The following is an 18,828-nucleotide window of genomic DNA, read 5'->3' as shown; positions in this document are numbered from 1 at the left end:
ATATAATATGTGGGGGGTGGGGGGCATACCCCTCTGGCACTGGGTAGTTGCACCCCTGCTCAAATGGCGACGAGCAGCAAGCGATCCTCTGGATTGGCCAGCAGGCGTGAGATTGATCAGTCTAATGTTTGGAGACATTCAGACGCTTCAGGGAAAAACAATTCCCAAATCTGGAGTCAGGTCTCATTCTCCGTTTCCAAGGAAAATTACTTCAGCCCAAAATCCCAACGCATCTCCAGTGGATATCCGGCACGGACCAGAGAGAAGCTGCTTTGATCAAACGCTAATGTTGACGTTATTGAGCAACCGATCGTTAATGAACACAAGCATTCATTACATGCGTTTCGGTCTTTCTACTTCAAAATCTCATGTTTAACTCAATGTGTTACGTGCAAAATTTTGCAAAAATGTAAGAATTATAAGATGGTGGTTTTTTATGAAATCCTGTGCATGAAAGCACAAGTGAAGTAGTTGTTCGTGCACAAATGCTTTCGTTTAACCATAAAAATGGCTAGTTAGATTCAGGACGGCATGCCAAGTCGTCTGATGTCCAATTTTACCATATCGGCCATTTTGTTTGTCGGCCATTTTGAATTATGTGCTAAAATGCTGTATTTTCAACGCATGAACGGATTGTCACGAAACTCGGTATGGGTCATCAGCACGATGCCCTGAAGGAGCCGGAGAAGTTTCGAAACAGCGCCACCTAGTGGAGAATTTTCTTCCCAAACACTTATAACTTTGTGTGAGATTGACTTATTTTCATGGGAGTTTGTTTGTCTCCTGAATCCTTGCCGAGTCCAACGATACCAGATTTGCCAGGTTTCGATGTATGGTTTGTGCAGTGTTGTAATTTAGCGCTTATAAAACGTTAGCTGATATCTTCGAAACAGCTAGTCCGATAGAGACGAAACCAGCGTCAGAAGTTCCGAAACATAGGTCGATAGCTAAACGCTAATGCCCAAATGTCAAAATATTGATAGTTAGGGGGTGTAAAATCCAATCAAACTCAGGCGGCAGTCATTGATTACGTGTTTTTTCATATAAATGTCTCCAAAACGAGATATTTTCACCAAAATTGACACACACATGTATGGACTCACTCTAAGGACACAAAAAAGATTGTAGGATTGTGCCTCTTGGTGGCGCTATACTAGAACCAGGGCTTAAAAACAGAAAAAAATATAAATTGGTTCACTCCGAGCAGAATCGATATTTTAACGTTTCCGTTTTTGCGTTCCTCATTAAACATTACTGTTCCGAAAACGGTTTGATTTGAAAAAATAACAGTTAATAACGTTATTTTAATTTAGCCTATCATTTAAACAAATATGTATAAATAAAGACTTATTTTCACTCAATAATAATATAACGCATGATAATTAAACTTGAATATTTATTTCATAACATTTTTAAAACCACAACAGAAATACATGCATTAATTACAAAGCATAAACAGCGGGACAAATATTGACCTGTTTTACTATGCCTAATTCTTTTCAGAAGAGTGATAACATTCTTTGTACATCACTTTTTTTCAACACGACTTGTTTTAAAAATTGCATGAATAAAGAATAAATAAACTGGATAACCATTGCTCTTTTAATGCTGCTAATTTCAAAGCAAACACTGCGCAACACGTCCTTGCATCCCATAATCAAATTCAGTCAGCTAATGAAGCTTGATCATTTAATGCAATATAACATACCATTTAACACGAAGCATCATTCGTCTATATAGAAGACATTGAGCTGTCCTGTATTGGCAATCTGAAAGACTATAGGACAAATGTTTGATAGATGCTAGTAACCATCTTGGATAGGCTTAAACGGAATCCATAAACTAGCCTAAATCAGACTATTTGAGCTTAAAGTCCGTACTGCTTATTTAAACGTATGAAAAGAACATCCTCCAATACCTGCGCTTTCATTGATGACCTCAGCGGGGAAAGAAATGTACTTGAGGCGTGTAAATGCGCTCACACTGACTTGCGTAACCGGTAGATCATAGATGACATTTCACTCTCGCTTGATCCGTCACATCACATGCTGGACTACTCTATTCCTGATTGGGCACTGCCAGATTAAAATATTAAAGAGAACGATAAAATAACGTTATTAACCGGTTAATGCTCATTTCAAATTAACGTTTCTGTTCAGAACGATTCAAATTGATTTTGATTTCGTTTTCGTTTTTGTTCCTCTTAAAATTTTGTTCGTTTCTGATTTTCGTTTTCATTCCTTGAACCGGTTCAGAGCCCTGACTAGAACAAAACATGACATTCCCATAGACTACAATGCATTTTTCAGCCTTTTTGCCTAAAATCATCTTAGAATGTGTTGAATTGCTCATTGCTGCAGTTGGTCTAACCCTCTCAGCCATTTTGGCATGTCTTGTCTTCTTATTTGTGCTTGGCCCCGGTATTGCTACTTGCAGCTATATTTTATCTTGGTTATTATGTGCGCAGCTAATTAGGGTGAATCTTTTTGTAATGTCACAATTAGCTTGTTCTGAGTGAAACAAAAGGTCTCTCTAATGCATTCATTCAACACTTCATCTCATGAAAACCTTGACTGACGTGTTTTCTGCAGCCTTCACAAGCTGAACTTTTAACACAAACACACAGAAGCGTTTATAAGTTATTGAATGGCTCTGCGAGTCACGTCGTTCTTGCGGAGAAAAGAAAAACATTTGTTATCGATGGTGGTCTTTTATGAAACCCTGCGCATGAAAGCACAAGTGAAGTAGTTGTTCGTGCACAAACGCTTTCATTTAACCAGAAGGCCCGCTGATCTTCTGTCTGCACGCCAGCCATAAAGCGTCTCTGGGGTGTTTTCTGTATCAAAAAGTCAACATGAAAATATAGCTGCAGACAGCCATTACAGAGCCAAGCACAAAGAACATGACAAGCCACGGCTGGGAGCTTCAGACCCACTGCAATAACAAGCAATTAAAGACTGAAAAATCACAAATACAGTCACTAGTCATATGATTTAAAGGTTTATCACTTTTGACCAATAGGTGGCGCTGTGACCAAATTGATGTGTTGTGGTCAGAGTGAAGTGACAATGACATACGCAAAGGTTGGTGTCAATATGTCAAAGCATTGCAGAGATACAGCCTCGGAGTCATTTTGGCATCATGCCTCAACTTTGTTGATACGGTATACAAAAACGGTTTTGTTTATCGACATGAAATCCATAATGTGTTGCTGTCATGATCTGAAGATGATCTGAGCCAAATTTGGTGAAAATCGGACCAATGGTCTAGGAGGAGTTCGAATTGTTTTTTTTTTAAGAAAATCAAAATTGCGGACAGTACGTTCGGCTGACTTTAGCTAAATTGGCATCTATGTTCTCGGCATGACCCAAGGAATCTATTAAGACCAGTTTCATTGCAAGAGGCGAATGTAATCAAAAGTTATAAGCATTTTTGGAAATTTGACCACAAGGTGGCGCTGCCCTAAAACTTTTTGCTTACCTTCAGGGCATGGTGTGACAAAATTCAAAATGGCTGAAATGAGGAAATTGGGTATTGTTTGACTTGGCATGCTGCACCAAATCTAAAGAGTTTATGAGACCAGTTTTGTGATTTTTGAACCCATCAGAAGTTATAAGCAAAAAGAGCCATTTTTCAGATCTCCGGACCACTAGGTGGTGCTACGCTGAAACTGTGCAGGTCGCCTCAGGTCATGGTTGTCATAACACACACCAAGTTTGGTCAGAATACACTAAAGTGTTGCGGAGGTATAGCCTCAAGTCCATTTTGGCGTGCTCTTTGTCGAAATTGTTCACACGTTATTCAGGAACGGTCACAGTCTGAAGATAATCTGAGTTAAAGTTGGTGAAAATCGGACCAACGTTCTAGGAGGAGTTCAAAAAAGTATGTTTTTAAAGAAAATCAAAATGGTGGACAGGAAGTTTGGCTGACTATGGCATAATTGGTATCTATGCTCTTGGCATGACCAAACAAATCTTTTAAGACCAGTTTCATTACATCAGGCAAATTTGATCAAAAGTTATTAGCATTTTTGGAAATTATAAATTTGACCACAAGGTGGAGCTGTCCCAAAACTTTTTGCGTACCTTCAGGGCTTGGTGTCGAAGACACAAAACAAGTTTTGTAACGATATGTCTATGCATTTGTAAAATATAGTATTTTATGACAAAATTCAAATTGGCTGATGCCTAAAATGGCTGACATGGGAAAATTTTGTATCGCTCGACTTGGCATGCTGCACCGAATCTAAAGAGTTTGTGAGACCAGTTTTGTGATTTTTTGGCAAAACTCATCAGAAGTGAAAAGCAAAAAGAGCCATTTTTCAGATCTCCAGACCACTAGGTGGTGCTGCGCCGAAACTGTGCAGGTCGCCTCAGGTCATGGTTGTCATAACACACACCAAGTTTGGTCAGAATATGTTAAAGCGCTGTGAACATATAGCCTCAAGTTTCTTATTTGAGAACGGTTTGACGAATCTTTAAATTCATAACTTTTTGTCGGCACAGTCTGAAGATAATCTGAGTCGAAGTTGGTGAAAATCGGACCAACGTTCTAGGAGGAGTTCAAAAAAGTATGTTTTTAAAGAAAATCAAAATGGTGGACAGGAAGTTTGGCCGACTATGTCATAATTGGTATCTATGCTCTTGGCATGACCAAACAAATCTTTTAAGACCAGTTTCATTACATCAGGCAAATTTGATCAAAAGTTATTAGCATTTTTGGAAATTATAAATTTGACCACAAGGTGGAGCTGTCCCAAAACTTTTTGCGTACCTTCAGGGCTTGGTGTCGAAGACACAAAACAAGTTTTGTAACGATATGTCTATGCATTTGTAAAATATAGTATTTTATGACAAAATTCAAATTGGCTGATGCCTAAAATGGCTGACATGGGAAAATTTTGTATCGCTCGACTTGGCATGCTGCACCGAATCTAAAGAGTTTGTGAGACCAGTTTTGTGATTTTTTGGCAAAACTCATCAGAAGTGAAAAGCAAAAAGAGCCATTTTTCAGATCTCCAGACCACTAGGTGGTGCTGCGCCGAAACTGTGCAGGTCGCCTCAGGTCATGGTTGTCATAACACACACCAAGTTTGGTCAGAATATGTTAAAGCGCTGTGAACATATAGCCTCAAGTTTCTTATTTGAGAACGGTTTGACGAATCTTTAAATTCATAACTTTTTGTCGGCACAGTCTGAAGATAATCTGAGTCGAAGTTGGTGAAAATCGGACCAACATTCTAGGAGGAGTTCAAAAAAGTATGTTTTTAAAGAAAATCAAAATGGTGGACAGGAAGTTCGGCCGACTATGGCATAATTGGTATTTATGTTCTTGGCATGACCAAAGGAATCTATTAAGACCAGTTTCATTACAACAGGCAATTTTGATCAAAAGTTATTAGCATTTTTGGAAATTGGAAATTTGACCACAAGGTGGAGCTGTCCCGAAACTTTTTGTGTACCTTCAGGGCTTGGTGTCGAAGACACAAAACGAATTCATAACAATACGCCAATGCGTTTTGTAAAATATAGTATTTTATGACTAGGGGTGTAACGATACACTCGTGTCACGATTCGATATGAATCGCGATACTGAACTCATGATACGATATGTATCCCGATATTTAAAGCCAAAATAAAGAAGAGGGTTTTTTTATTTTACTTTTTTATTATTATTAAAATATTATTATTATTGATGTATTATTATCAGGACCCACAAATATTCCCCCATTGCATTATTATACATTATATTCATATAGTCGTTTAATGTAATAATGTCACTGAAACTCCGTAAACTTTCATTTTTTCCCCTCACGCATTACTCGCGCTTTCAATGACGGCCGGATTCTCTCCCAGTGCTCACTATGACCCGCCTCTCTCGCTATTAATGCATTATACATATAAGAATGAACCATCTAAAATGCTTTAAATAATCTTACTATTAAAACTAAATGTGATCTGGTGATTTAAATAATGTTTGCGCTTTATTTGAACATCACGCAATCATTTGAACTGTGTTTACTACAGTATGCGCGTCGTTCTGAATCTGTTCATCATTAACCATCGTTCGTGTCTCTTTAGAAGACTGGGATTTGGATTAGACCACTCGATTCGTTTTTTTACGATGCCTTTATGACATTTCTTGGATCTTTTAAGTTTGAGAGGGATGGACTTTAAATGGAGGGACAGAAATCATAATTTGTGTTTGGAAGTTAAACGAAAAACGACATGATGGTGAGCACATGATGACAGAGTTTACATTTGTGGTACATTTGTGTTTGGGTGAATTACAGCTTATAAATAGGCCGACTACAGCAAGAGCCTTGGATAAAACAACTCTATATCGGCAATCATATCGTTTCCATCAACGATACGTATCGTCACAAATGTCATATTGTGATAAATCGTTTAACGATAATTTATGACAAAATTCAAAATGGCCGATGCCTAAAATGGCTGACATGGGAAAATTTAGTATTGTTCGACTTCTAAAGTAGTATCTAAAGATTTTGTGAGACCAAATTTGTGATTTTTGGCCAAACCCTTCAGAAGTTATAAGCAGAAAGAGCCATTTTTCATATCTCCGTACCACTAGGTGGCAATGCGCACCTAGATGATCTGGTCCAATTTTCGTGAAAATCATCATAGGGTGCATCGAATCGTCTTGAGTCAAGGAATCAGAAGAAAAAAAGAAATGTGTTTCTATCCCTTGCAGTTCAAAAGTTATTAAATGTGAGTGCAACTTTGGACAGTTGGTGGCGCTAGAGGGATTGAGTTAGAGACGCCAAATTTGGTATGGTGACGGATCAGACTGTCCTCTATCGGTGTGCCAAATTTCATAACTTTCCCGCAAGCGGTTCTATGGGCGGCCATAGACTCAAGAGCATAAGAAGAACAGAACAGGTGCTTGGCCTCTAATTAAAAACAACACGATTTACTTCCATTCTAGTTAAACTAAAGGCTGAATATCATTTCATTCCTCTACTATAAGCACTCGCAGAAGAGAAATGACCTTCTGCTTCATGCACTCCTAAAAATAAAGGGGTTTTCGCAGTAAGAAGAAGTGAACAGTTCTTAAAAGGTTCCACGGATGTTAAAGGATCTTCACGGAACCATCGATGCCAATAAAGAAGCTTTATTTTGAAGAGTGTGTGAAGCAAACATACGTGTCTCTCAGGACTACAGGGTCAACATCTTCCTGAGGCAGAAGTGGAACGACCCTCGGCTGGCGTACAGCGAGTATCCGGACTCCTCGCTGGATCTGGACCCGTCCATGCTGGACTCCATCTGGAAACCAGACCTGTTCTTCGCCAACGAGAAAGGCGCCAACTTCCACGATGTCACCACGGACAACAAACTCCTGAGGATCTTTAAGGATGGAACCGTTCTGTACAGCATCAGGTATGAGGATCTTGATTATCCATCAACAATCATGAGTGTCAAATATGATCATCAGGCTTTATTTGTGCAGTCATCATTGTATTGCATTGCAATATATGTTTTAAAACGCATTAAATATCATCTTACTAAGATGCTGTTATAAAGATCTCATTGATTTACATTACAAACATCAGAATTTCATATAAATATCTGCAGCAAATTGCTCAGTTTGGGGCTCTGAATAAAACTGAGCTGATTTGTCCTCCATATTCTCACTATATATGAGCCATAAAAGCCTGATGGATCAAATATGATGCTCAAAAAGCACATGTGCGTACAATTTTGGCTCAATAATGGGTTCCATTTTGGGCTATTATATCATTCGTCAGGCTTTACAGGATTAGCGCAGCTCATTTTCATATTTTTAACCATCTATTCAGACAGATTTGTGTCATTTGAATAAACAAGGTGAATGTTTTAGAGCAACACAAACCACATAACATCAAATCCAGTGATAATACTGATAATTGAGCGGTTTATTCTTCCTCTCTCAGCGCTGATCAGATATAAAGACATTATTCATTTCTCCAGAGGATCTTGTCACGTTGTTAAAGACGTCTACAGTTGTAATGAAGTTCATTGATTCCCCTGTTCGCCAGCAGCAAAAGCACATAAAAAAGAGCGAAGTCTTTATCAATTAAAGCCGACTTCAACAACGCCTCGCCTGAAGCAAATGACGGTTAGTAGAAGCTGATGAAATCTCAGCAGCAATGCAGGAGTCTGATATTGTTAACTAAAGCCATTTCAAAAAGTAATGGTTGAAAAAAAGTATAAATGAAGGCCATAACCATGTCTTGAACAAACGTTATTGGGAGTGGTTGGGTGTGCAATTTAAAGGATTTAAACAATTAAAAGCATTTATTTAATGAGTGGTAAAAGAAGTTCTAAGTCTAATTGTTGAAGGAAAGTAACTATTTCCAATTTGTCTATTTGTCTAACGCTTCTTGTTTCGTCACATTCATTTGAATCATGTAATACAAATGCCACACGCAAAGTTTGGTGTCATTATGTCAAAGCATTGCAGAGATAGAGCCTCAGAGTCGTTTTGGCATCATGCCTCAGTTTCGTCTATCGACATGATATCCATAACTTTTTCCTGGCACGGTCTGAAGATGATCTGAGCCAAATTTGGTGAAAATCGGACCAATGCTCTTGGAGGAGTTCTAATTTTTTTTTTTTTTTTTTTAAGAAAATCAAAATGGCGGACAGGGCGTTCGGCTGACTTTGGCTAAATTTGCATCTAAGTTCTCGACATGACCCAAGGAATCTATTAAGACCAGTTTCATTGCAAGAGGCGAATGTAATCAAAAGTTATTAGCATTTTTGGAAATTTGACCACAAGGTGGCGCTGCCCTGAAACGTTTCGCGTACCTTCAGGGCTTGGTGTCAAAGACACAAACCAAGTTTTGTAACAATACGCCAATGCGTTTGTAAACATAGCACTTTATGACAAAATTCAAAATGGCCGAAATGGGACAATTGGGTATTGTTTGACTCAGCATGCTGCACCAAATCTAAAGAGTTTGTGAGACAGTTTTGTGATTTTTGGCCAAACTTATCAGAAGTTATAAGCAAAAAGAGCCATTTTTCATATCCTCGGACCACTAGGTGGCACTGCGCTGAAACTGTGCAGGTCGCCTCAGGTCATGGTTGTCATAACACACACCAAGCTGGTACAGAATTAAATGATGACATATTTTCAATACGACGAAATTTGTTATACAAGATTCAACTCATTCAGTTTAATGTAATTTAAGTTGATTGTACTTTTTTGCAGTGTGCCATGCTTTAAAACGTTCAGGATTTAAAACTTTATTTTAAAATGTTAAGTTTAAATAAAACAATCACATACTTTCAATGTGGTCCAGTGCTATTTTAGCATTATTTACAGACTAGAGTAGCATTAATTCATATTTTGTAGTGATCGACCGATATTGATTAGAACAGATACCGATAATTTTTGTTTTTATGTGTCTGATAACCGATATACAGAACCGATATTTACAACACCACTGAACTGAACAAACAATTTTATACATAACAATCTCTCCCTCGCATAGAAAACAAAACAAATCTTATTTATACACCAAAAAAGAGAAAGTGCAAAGCATAAAAAAAGTGCACTGGTATTTTTTGTTGTTTTAGATTTTGACCCCATGCTCAAATTCATTTGGCATGCTTTGCAAACCACCAGACCTGGCAATGACTGAGTGAAGTAAGTCCATACTTCACTTTGAGTTTTTCCTCCTTTCAGTCATATTAAAAAAAGTGCTGAAAATTAGTAGTCTTTCATGTTAATTTGAATCTCCATGTTACAAAAATAATTATATTCATAAAAAGCATCAGCAGCAACACTAATGTTAACAATAAGCAACATAAATGTAGAATGTGTAATGTTTTCAAATGGAGAAAATTAATTTGAGACAGGAGTCTCTTTGCAGAAAAGTAATACTTAATTTTAAACTACAGTTTTAGTAGATTTATAAACTGTTTAATAGGTTAAAGAGTGAAGAATAATTCGCTGGATAATGTTAAATAACTGAATAATATTCTCGGGAATATTGGAATATAACAAACAAAACATCGTAATTTATTGCATTTCTCAATGTTAAGTTATATCAGAATTATTAATGTTTTTGTCGTTCTAGATTATGAAATATCTGCTGACAAACTGATGTCTATCTATGCATTTACACAGAACTACTCAAACTGCGATAGTTTGCGGAGATAATAAATAATTCATATCCATAGAGTTTGTTTACTTCGATGTTTATTAGCAAATTAATGGTTAAGTAAATGTTTATATAATTAATTACGAGTGAATCTTGTTGAAGTTATATGCGGTGGCCGTGGAGCATTTCCTGAACATCAACCCGAAATACAGACGACTTCATGAGACTATTGATGAGCACAGACAACAGAGAGAGAATTCAACTTTTATTTCCAACATGTGCTCATTCATGGCTGTATCATTTAATTCATGCACAGTTGCATCTGTATTTGGACAGGACTTGACAGATTATTCACTCTAAGAGAGACGAGCTAATGGAGGCATGTCAAATAATCCATCAAATCCTGAATAAACTAGCTAGATTTCAGGCATTTATGTAACATCTAATTTGTGACTTATGTTAAATAAAGTTGACTAATTACAGCAAAGCAGGCGAGTGTTCTTTACCTGTGCAGGCCGTCGTCTCGCCACAGATGCGCTGTAATGGCGATCCTGCGCGCAATTCTCAAAACGCCCACAAGAGGGCGCTGTTTATCGGTAAATCCCATATTACAAAACCGATATCCGATTATGGTAAAATGCCTAAATATCGGGGAAAATATCGGTAAATCGATATATCAGTCGTAATCAATAATATTTTGAATCAATATTTATTTTTAAATGTTAATGTGTTAAACTTGTATAAATCATCTTGAGTAAAGGAATCAGAGGAAAAAACCCTTACGGTTCAAAAGTTTTTAAACGTAAGTGCAACTTTGGACAGTTGATGGCGCTAAAGGGATTGAGTTAGAGATGCCAAATTTGGTATGTAGACAGTTCAGAGTGTCCTCTATCTGTGTGCCAAATTTCAGAATTTTCCCGCAAGCGGTTCTATGGAAAAATATGAAGAATACGAACACTAATGATTAAAGCAGAACAGGCGATTGGCCTCTAATTAAAAACGATTTAATTCCATTCTAGTTGAACTGAAGGCTGGATATAATTTCATTCCTCTTCTACGATTCATAGCATATTTTCAATTCAAAACGATGAAATCTAATATCAATACATATTAATGTTAGTCGTTTAACATGTTCTGTTGTATTAAATGTTTAGCTCCTTACATCTGACTCCACACTCTTTCGCCGTTAAAACTGTTGAGTTCATACTTGCCTTCGGTGAACATTAAGCCCCGCCTCCTTTGATTTGATCAAAACAGCGGGTCAATTTCAAAATGATTGAGACGGCCAATCAAATCAAAGGAGGAGGGGCTTAATGTTCACCAAAGGCGAGTGTGAACAACAGTTTTAACAGCGAAAGAGTGTGGAGTCAGATGTAAGGAGCTAAACATTTAATACAACAGAACATGTTAAACGACTAACAGTAATATCCAGTGATATGACTTCTTATATCAGATTTCATCGTATTGAATTGAAAATATGCTATGAATCGTAGAAGAGGAATGAAATGATATCCAGCCTTCAGTTCAACTAGAATGGAAATAAATCAGGCCAATCGCCTGTTCTGTTGTAATCATTAGTGTTCATATTCTTTGTATGTTTCCATAGAACCGCTTGCGGAAACGTTATGATAGAGGACAGTCTGAACTGTCTACATACCAAATTTGCCATCTCTAACTCAATCCCTCTAGCGCCACCAACTGTCCAAATTTGCACTCACGTTTAATAACTTTTGAACCGTAAGGGATAGAAACAATTTTTTTTTCCTCTGATTCCTTTACTCAAGGCGATTTATACGAAGTTATACACATTAACATTACAAATAAATATTGATTCAAAGTATTACTTAATACTACAATAGTCTGTAAATAATGCTAAAATAACACTGAAAATATGTGATTGTTTTATTTAAACCTAACATTTTAAAATAAAGTTTTAAATCCTGAACAATTTATAGCTTGGCGCACTGTAAAAAATGAATAAATAATAAATCAAAAAGTTGCTGCCTTAAATTTAGTAAAATATAATCAACTTAGATGTTTAAGTCAATTCAAATTAAATGACATTAAATTACAGTTGAATCTTGAATAACTTATTTTGATGAGTTAAAGCAACACTTACTTTGGATTTTCTTAACTTTATGTCAGCAGATTCCTCGTAACTGGGTTATGTTGAATTTAATAAACATAGTTTATTTCAGTAAACTTACGTTTTTTACAGAAGGTTAATTCAATGCCATGAATCAGGTTAGCATTCTTAATTTTGTCCAAAACGATAAAGTTTAATTATTCTAAAATTAATATCAAACAAAAACCAAAACAAATCCAGTTTAATTGATTATTTTTATTTAGTGAAATTCAATGTTTACAACATTTACAAATCTGGGGCCTGTTTCAGAAAGGAGGTTCAACCAACTCTGAGTTTAAACCTGAACTCTGAGTTGACTTACTCTGAGATGGGAAACTCTGAGTTTTGGGTTTCAGAACAGCTGAATTGAGGTAGTTCAACCAACTCTGAGTAACTGACTCTGAGTTAAGCTCATGCACTCCAACTATGAAAAGCCACGATCAATGGAGCTCCGAAATTACGATTCACCATGGCAACAGCACCAACAAAAAGACGTTTGCATACTTCCAGGTCAATACACAAGTTTAATTCTTAATTATTTTAATTAAGTTTAATTTTCATGGTATCCAAAAGGCAAACAAAGAATGTGGCAGCAGCTAAAAAAATTTATAAAAAAAACATAATTCAATCAGGAAAAGCTTTAAGCATAAAATGTTCATGGGTGTAGGTTTAATGGTCATCAATATCGTAAATCCTGCAACGTTTTTTGTATTTTTTTTTTTATGTATGTACATTTATAACACTAATACTTTGTATTATATTACTTTTGCAATCAAGTTGCCGCTGCTGTGAGAGTGTTTCTAATACAGCGTCTATGGGAGTGATAGTTAAAATTAACATCTTTCTCTCTTTTGACTGCCGTTATCAATCTCACTTTAATTTTTCCATCTTTTTGAAAGTTGTGAAATCACTATTGTGGAGTTTTTCTTTTGCTATTTGAGCAAATGGAGACACAAAAATATATATTTAATGTATTCTCTCATTCACTGCTATAAGAGTTAACCCTATGAAGACTTCAGCTTCGGAAACCCAGAAATGTAAAAAGGGTCTATGCTCTTTTCACATAATGAAATGTTCTCTGATCCCACCGGTTACATTTATTAATTATGGTAATGACATTAACATTTGACTTCTACTCAGGCCAAACACCAGCACCACTGACAGATGAAGAGGAGATGGAGGAAGAATATTAATACCCAACAGGAAAAAGAATAAAGCATTTGTAGGAAATAAAGATGACCATAAAAATTGTAAATAAATGTATTTAACAGCTGTGGTGGAGGTTATGCCATATATCTCGTACTACCATCTGCAGGATCTTCCATTCCATACAATAATCCGTTTTCAGAAAGTGTGATGATGGGTATATGAGTGTCATAAATGCGTCCAACCACTGGAAATCCTAAAGGAAATTCTAATTATTAGGAAACTTCTAGAGGATTATCAAGTGAACGTCAGGATCCTGTAGAAAAGGACAGGACATTTGTGTCACTTTGACAGTGTCCTCATGATGGAAATATGAGCAATGAATGTTCCTGCAAAGAATGCTTTTCTTACTTTGTATTTTTTCTTTGCTTACTTTAGATTAAATTTATAAATATTTTTATATTTATACTTGAAATACAACCAAAATACTCAGTAAGAAAAGCATTTGTGGCGTTTGAATGAATGAATAAAGTATTTAAACACTGCTGGTGCTTTAAAAAGGGGAGGAGACTGAAAGAAACTCTGGGTTTACCAAAGAAAACCTGCCTCTGACCAGGTTAGGTTCACAGAGTAAGTGACCCTGGTAACTGACTCTGAGGATAAGTTACCTCTCTTTTAGAAACGGGCTTGACTTACCCTACTTTCTCGGGTTTGACATACCTCCCATTCTGAAACAGAAAACCCAGAGTTTCCCTTATTTCAGGGTTAACCTACTCAGAGTTTTCACTGAACCTCCTTTCTGAAACGGGCCCGTTATCTAACAAGAAAACCTTTTACAAAATCTTATTGGCTGGCCAGAAGATGGGTTAGTTACATCCATGGAATCCCCAAAGTAGTTTTTAATTATTAAATCAACTTTAACTGTTATTAGCAGATCGTCACCCCAAGCACACGCTCTACACTTCACCACAATAACCTCCACAAACACTAACAGAAGAACATCTCTTCTAAATATAAACATAAAAGAACACTAAACATTAACAAGTCTCCCATTGTTTTCATCTTGATGAAAAAAACACATGCTAACACATTATATGTGCAAAGCATGATGGGAAGGGGAAATCCTGTCCATGGTTTCTATAACGCAGTTTATGTAACTCAAATGGCTTAAGTAAAGTGGTCGAAGAGAATTGTGTTGGATTAACTTAATTTACTTCAGCAAATTGAACAAGCATCAAATGTTATTTTCGGCCTACTTAACCGAAACATGTTCTTTCAAAATGAAAATATTGAGTTGAGCTAAAACGCAACGGTTTTTATGTTTAATTCAATGTTTACTTGCCATTTCTGGTAATTATTAGTGAAATCTGCTCAGGTCATAGCAGATTCTCTCTCACTCTTTCTTGTTGATGAGAGCGTTTCTCTTCAGCTAGTGATGGAGTGAACAGGAGATATCTGTAGCGCTCATGTTTAGAGAATCTGTTATGTTCTGTTGTGAAAATAAGCTGATATGACGCTGTCCTAGATTTCATAAACGATGCTCTATTTATATAAATCTGCACACTTCAGCTCGTCGTCAGTGTCGTGCGCTCTCTGAATTCATGCATAAATCATCAGACGAGTCCAGGTGATGAATTCATCCTTCAATACTCCAGTCAGGTGAAAGTCACGAAACGGAATATTACAGCATCAGCTATTCCTATAAAGTTCATAAGCAACAACTGCACTTACACATAATCCTTTACACTTTACAATAAGGTTTCATTTGTTAACTGCATTGAACTAACAACGAAAAAAGCATTTATTAATCAAAGTTAATGTTAATTGCAATATTTAATACATTATCGTTCAAATCTCTTGAGTGAATGATTCAATGACTCCCTCATAAAGACTTCACTTGTTTAATTACTGGATCAATCAGTGTTTTTGAACAAATCTCTTGAGTGAATGATTCAATGACTCACTTGTTTCATTACTGGATGAATCAGTGTTTTTGAACAAATCTCTTGAGTGAATGATTCAATGACTCACTTGTTTCATTACTGGATGAATCAGTGTTTTATGAACAAATCTCTTGAATGAATGATTCAATGACTCACTCATGAAAACTTCACTTGTTTCATTACTGGATGAATCAGTGTTTTTGAACTAATCTCTTGAGTGAATGATTCAATGACTCACTCATAAAGACATCACTTATTTAATTACTGGATGAATCAGTATTTTTGAACAAATCTCTTGAATGAATGATTCAATGACTCACTTGTTTAATTACTGGATGAATCAGTGTTTTTGAACAAATCTCTTGAGTGAATGATTCAATGACTCACTAATAAAGACTTCACTTGTTTCATTACTGGATGAATCAGTGTTTTCGAACAAATCTCTTAAATGAATGATTCAATGACTCACTTGTTTCATTACTGGATGAATCAGTGTTTTTGAATGAATCTCTTGAATGAATGATTCAATGACTCACTTGTTTCATTACTGGATGAATTACTGTTTTTGAACAAATCTCTTGAATGAATGATTCAATGATTCACTCATAAAGACTTCACTTGTTTCATTACTGGATGAATCAGTGTTTTATGAACAAATCTCTTGAATGAATGATTCAATGACTCACTCATAAAGACTTCACTTGTTTCATTACTGGATGAATCAGTGTTTTTGAACAAATCTCTTAAATGAATGATTCAATGACTCACTTGTTTCATTACTGGATGAATCAGTGTTTTTGAATGAATCTCTTGAATGAATGATTCAATGACTCACTTGTTTCATTACCGGATGAATCAGCGTTTTTGAACAAATCTCTTGAGTGAATGATTCAATGACTCACTTGTTTCATTACTGGTTGAATCAGTGTTTTTGAACAAATCTCTTGAATGAATGATTCAATGACTCACTTGTTTCATAACCGGATGAATCAGTGTTTTTGAACCAATCTCTTGAGTGAATGATTCAATGACTCACTTGTTTCATTACCGGATGAATCAGTGTTTTTGAACAAATCTCTTGAATGAATGATTCAATGACTCACTTGTTTCATGACTGGATGAATCAGTGTTTTTGAACGAATCTCTTGAATGAATGATTCAATGACTCACTTGTTTCAATACTGGATGAATCAGTGTTTTTGAACGAATCTCTTGAATGAATGATTCAATTACTCACTCATTGTTGTATAAAGCGCTGTAGAAATACCTGTGTCATTGTTCATAGGTTGACCTTGATACTGTCCTGTCCGATGGATCTGAAGAACTTCCCGATGGACGTCCAGACCTGCACGATGCAGCTGGAGAGCTGTGAGTTCCTCAGGAGTCTCTTTATCTTCTCTCTGATGGTCATGTTCACACACTGATGCTGTGTTTCTGCTGTTTTCCAGTCGGATACACCATGAACGACCTGATATTCGAGTGGCTTGATAAAGGTCCAGTCCAGGTGGCTGATGGTCTGACTTTACCACAGTTCCTCATCAGAGACGAGAAGGACCTGGGCTACTGCACCAAACACTATAATACAGGTCAGAAGATTCATACACACTCATAACTGATCATACTGTCTATATATTTCAATACATTTACATTGTCCTACACAATTAATCTTTAAAATATTGTGATCTTGATTCAAATACTCACACGATCTTATGTCAACGATTCATCTGTGTCCATTAAACCTTTGTTTATCACGATGGGTTTGTGTGTGTGTTGTCTGGTGTTGTTGTGTGTGTGTTGTCTGGTGTTGTTGTGTGTGTGTTGTCTGGTGTTGTTGTCTGGTGTTGTGTGTGTGTTGTCTGGTGTTGTTGTGTGTGTGTTGTCTCATGTTGTTGTGTGTGTGTTGTCTGGTGTTGTTGTGTGTGTGTTGTCTGGTGTTGTTGTGTGTGTGTGTTGTTTCATATTGTTGTGTGTGTGTTGTCTGGTGTTGTTGTGTGTGTGTTGTCTCATGTTGTTGTGTGTGTGTTGTCTGGTGTTGTTGTCTGGTGTTGTCTCATGTTGTTGTGTGTGTGTTATCTGGTGTTGTTGTGTGTGTGTGTTGTCTGGTGTTGTTGTGTGTTGTTGTGTGTGTGTTGTCTGGTGTTGTTGTGTGTGTGTTGTCTCATGTTGTTGTGTGTGTGTTGTCTGGTGTTGTTGTGTGTGTGTTGTCTCATGTTGTTGTGTGTGTGTTGTCTGGTGTTGTTGTGTGTGTGTGTTGTCTCATGTTGTTGTGTGTGTGTTGTCTGGTGTTGTGTGTGTGTGTTGTCTGGTGTTGTTGTGTGTGTGTGTTGTCTCATGTTGTTGTGTGTGTGTTGTCTGGTGTTGTGTGTGTGTTGTCTGGTGTTGTTGTGTGTGTGTTGTCTCATGTTGTTGTGTGTGTGTTGTCTGGTGTTGTTGTGTGTGTGTTGTCTCATGTTGTTGTTTGTGTGTTGTCTCATGTTGTTGTGTGTGTGTTGTCTGGTGTTGTGCGTGTGTTGTCTGGTGTTGTGTGTGTGTTGTCTGGTGTTTAGGGAAGTTCACGTGCATCGAGGTGAAGTTCCACCTGGAGAGGCAGATGGGATATTACCTGATCCAGATGTACATCCCCAGCCTCCTCATCGTCATCCTCTCCTGGGTCTCCTTCTGGATCAACATGGACGCCGCTCCGGCTCGGGTCGCCCTCGGCATCACCACCGTCCTCACCATGACGACGCAGAGCTCTGGGTCACGAGCGTCGCTGCCAAAGGTCAGGCCTGTTCCTCACCAATGATCAGTTTCTGTCCTGTTGAGCCGTACGAGTGAAACGCTTCACAAACAAGAACAAATGTAGGGTATATATATATATATATATATATATATATATATATATATATATATATATATATATATATATATATATATATATATATATATATATATATATATATATATATATATATATATCGCCAAAAGTGTTGTGCCGCCTGCCTTCACCTGCACTGTAACGCCATCCCATTCTCAATCCGTAGGGTTTAATATGGAGTTGCCGCTCTGACAGCTTCAGCTCTTCTTTCCTCAAGGTTTAGGAGTGTGTTTATGGAGATTCTTCTAGAAGCGCATTTGTGATGTTGGACGAGAAGGCCTGGCTCTCAGTCTCCGCTCTAATTCATCCCAAAGCTGTTCTATCAGGTTGAGGTCAGGACTCCAGTTCCTCCACACCAAACTCCTCATCCATGTCTTTATGGAGCGACGCTTTGTGCACTGGTCAGTCATGTTGGGACAGGAAGGGGCCATCCCCAAACTGTTCCCATAAAGTTGGGAGCATGAAATTGTCCAAAATGTCTTGGTGAAGCATTAAGAGTTCCTTTCACTGGAACTAACCCCTGAAAAACAACCCCAGCCCATAATCCCGTTTTCCGGACAACCGGCAAACCCAGACTCGCCCATGGGATTGTCAGACGGAGAAGCGTGATTGGTCACTCAGAGAACACGTCTCCACTGCTCTAGAG

The 18,828-nt window shown here is 37.2% G+C and overlaps 1 protein-coding gene across 1 annotated transcript in view; it reads left to right on the top strand.

Annotated features, from left to right (window-relative positions):
• The window catches only part of glra2 (glycine receptor, alpha 2), a gene marked incomplete at both ends in the record, with an annotated part of 35,907 nt that overhangs the window by 2,465 nt on the left and 14,614 nt on the right, over window positions 1-18,828 (top strand). Inside the window, 4 exons of the mRNA XM_079820787.1 lie at window positions 7,177-7,400; window positions 16,611-16,693; window positions 16,774-16,911; window positions 17,872-18,086. Of these exons, the coding sequence (XP_079676913.1) occupies window positions 7,177-7,400; window positions 16,611-16,693; window positions 16,774-16,911; window positions 17,872-18,086 (660 nt within the window). The remainder of the gene's footprint in view (window positions 1-7,176; window positions 7,401-16,610; window positions 16,694-16,773; window positions 16,912-17,871; window positions 18,087-18,828) is intronic.

Source organism: Gobio gobio (genome assembly GCF_949357685.1).
Source record: "Gobio gobio genome assembly, chromosome: 7".
Classification (NCBI taxonomy): Eukaryota; Metazoa; Chordata; class Actinopteri; order Cypriniformes; family Gobionidae; genus Gobio; species Gobio gobio.
Note: the sequence above shows the minus strand (reverse complement) of the source record. Positions and strands in the feature narration are given on the sequence as shown.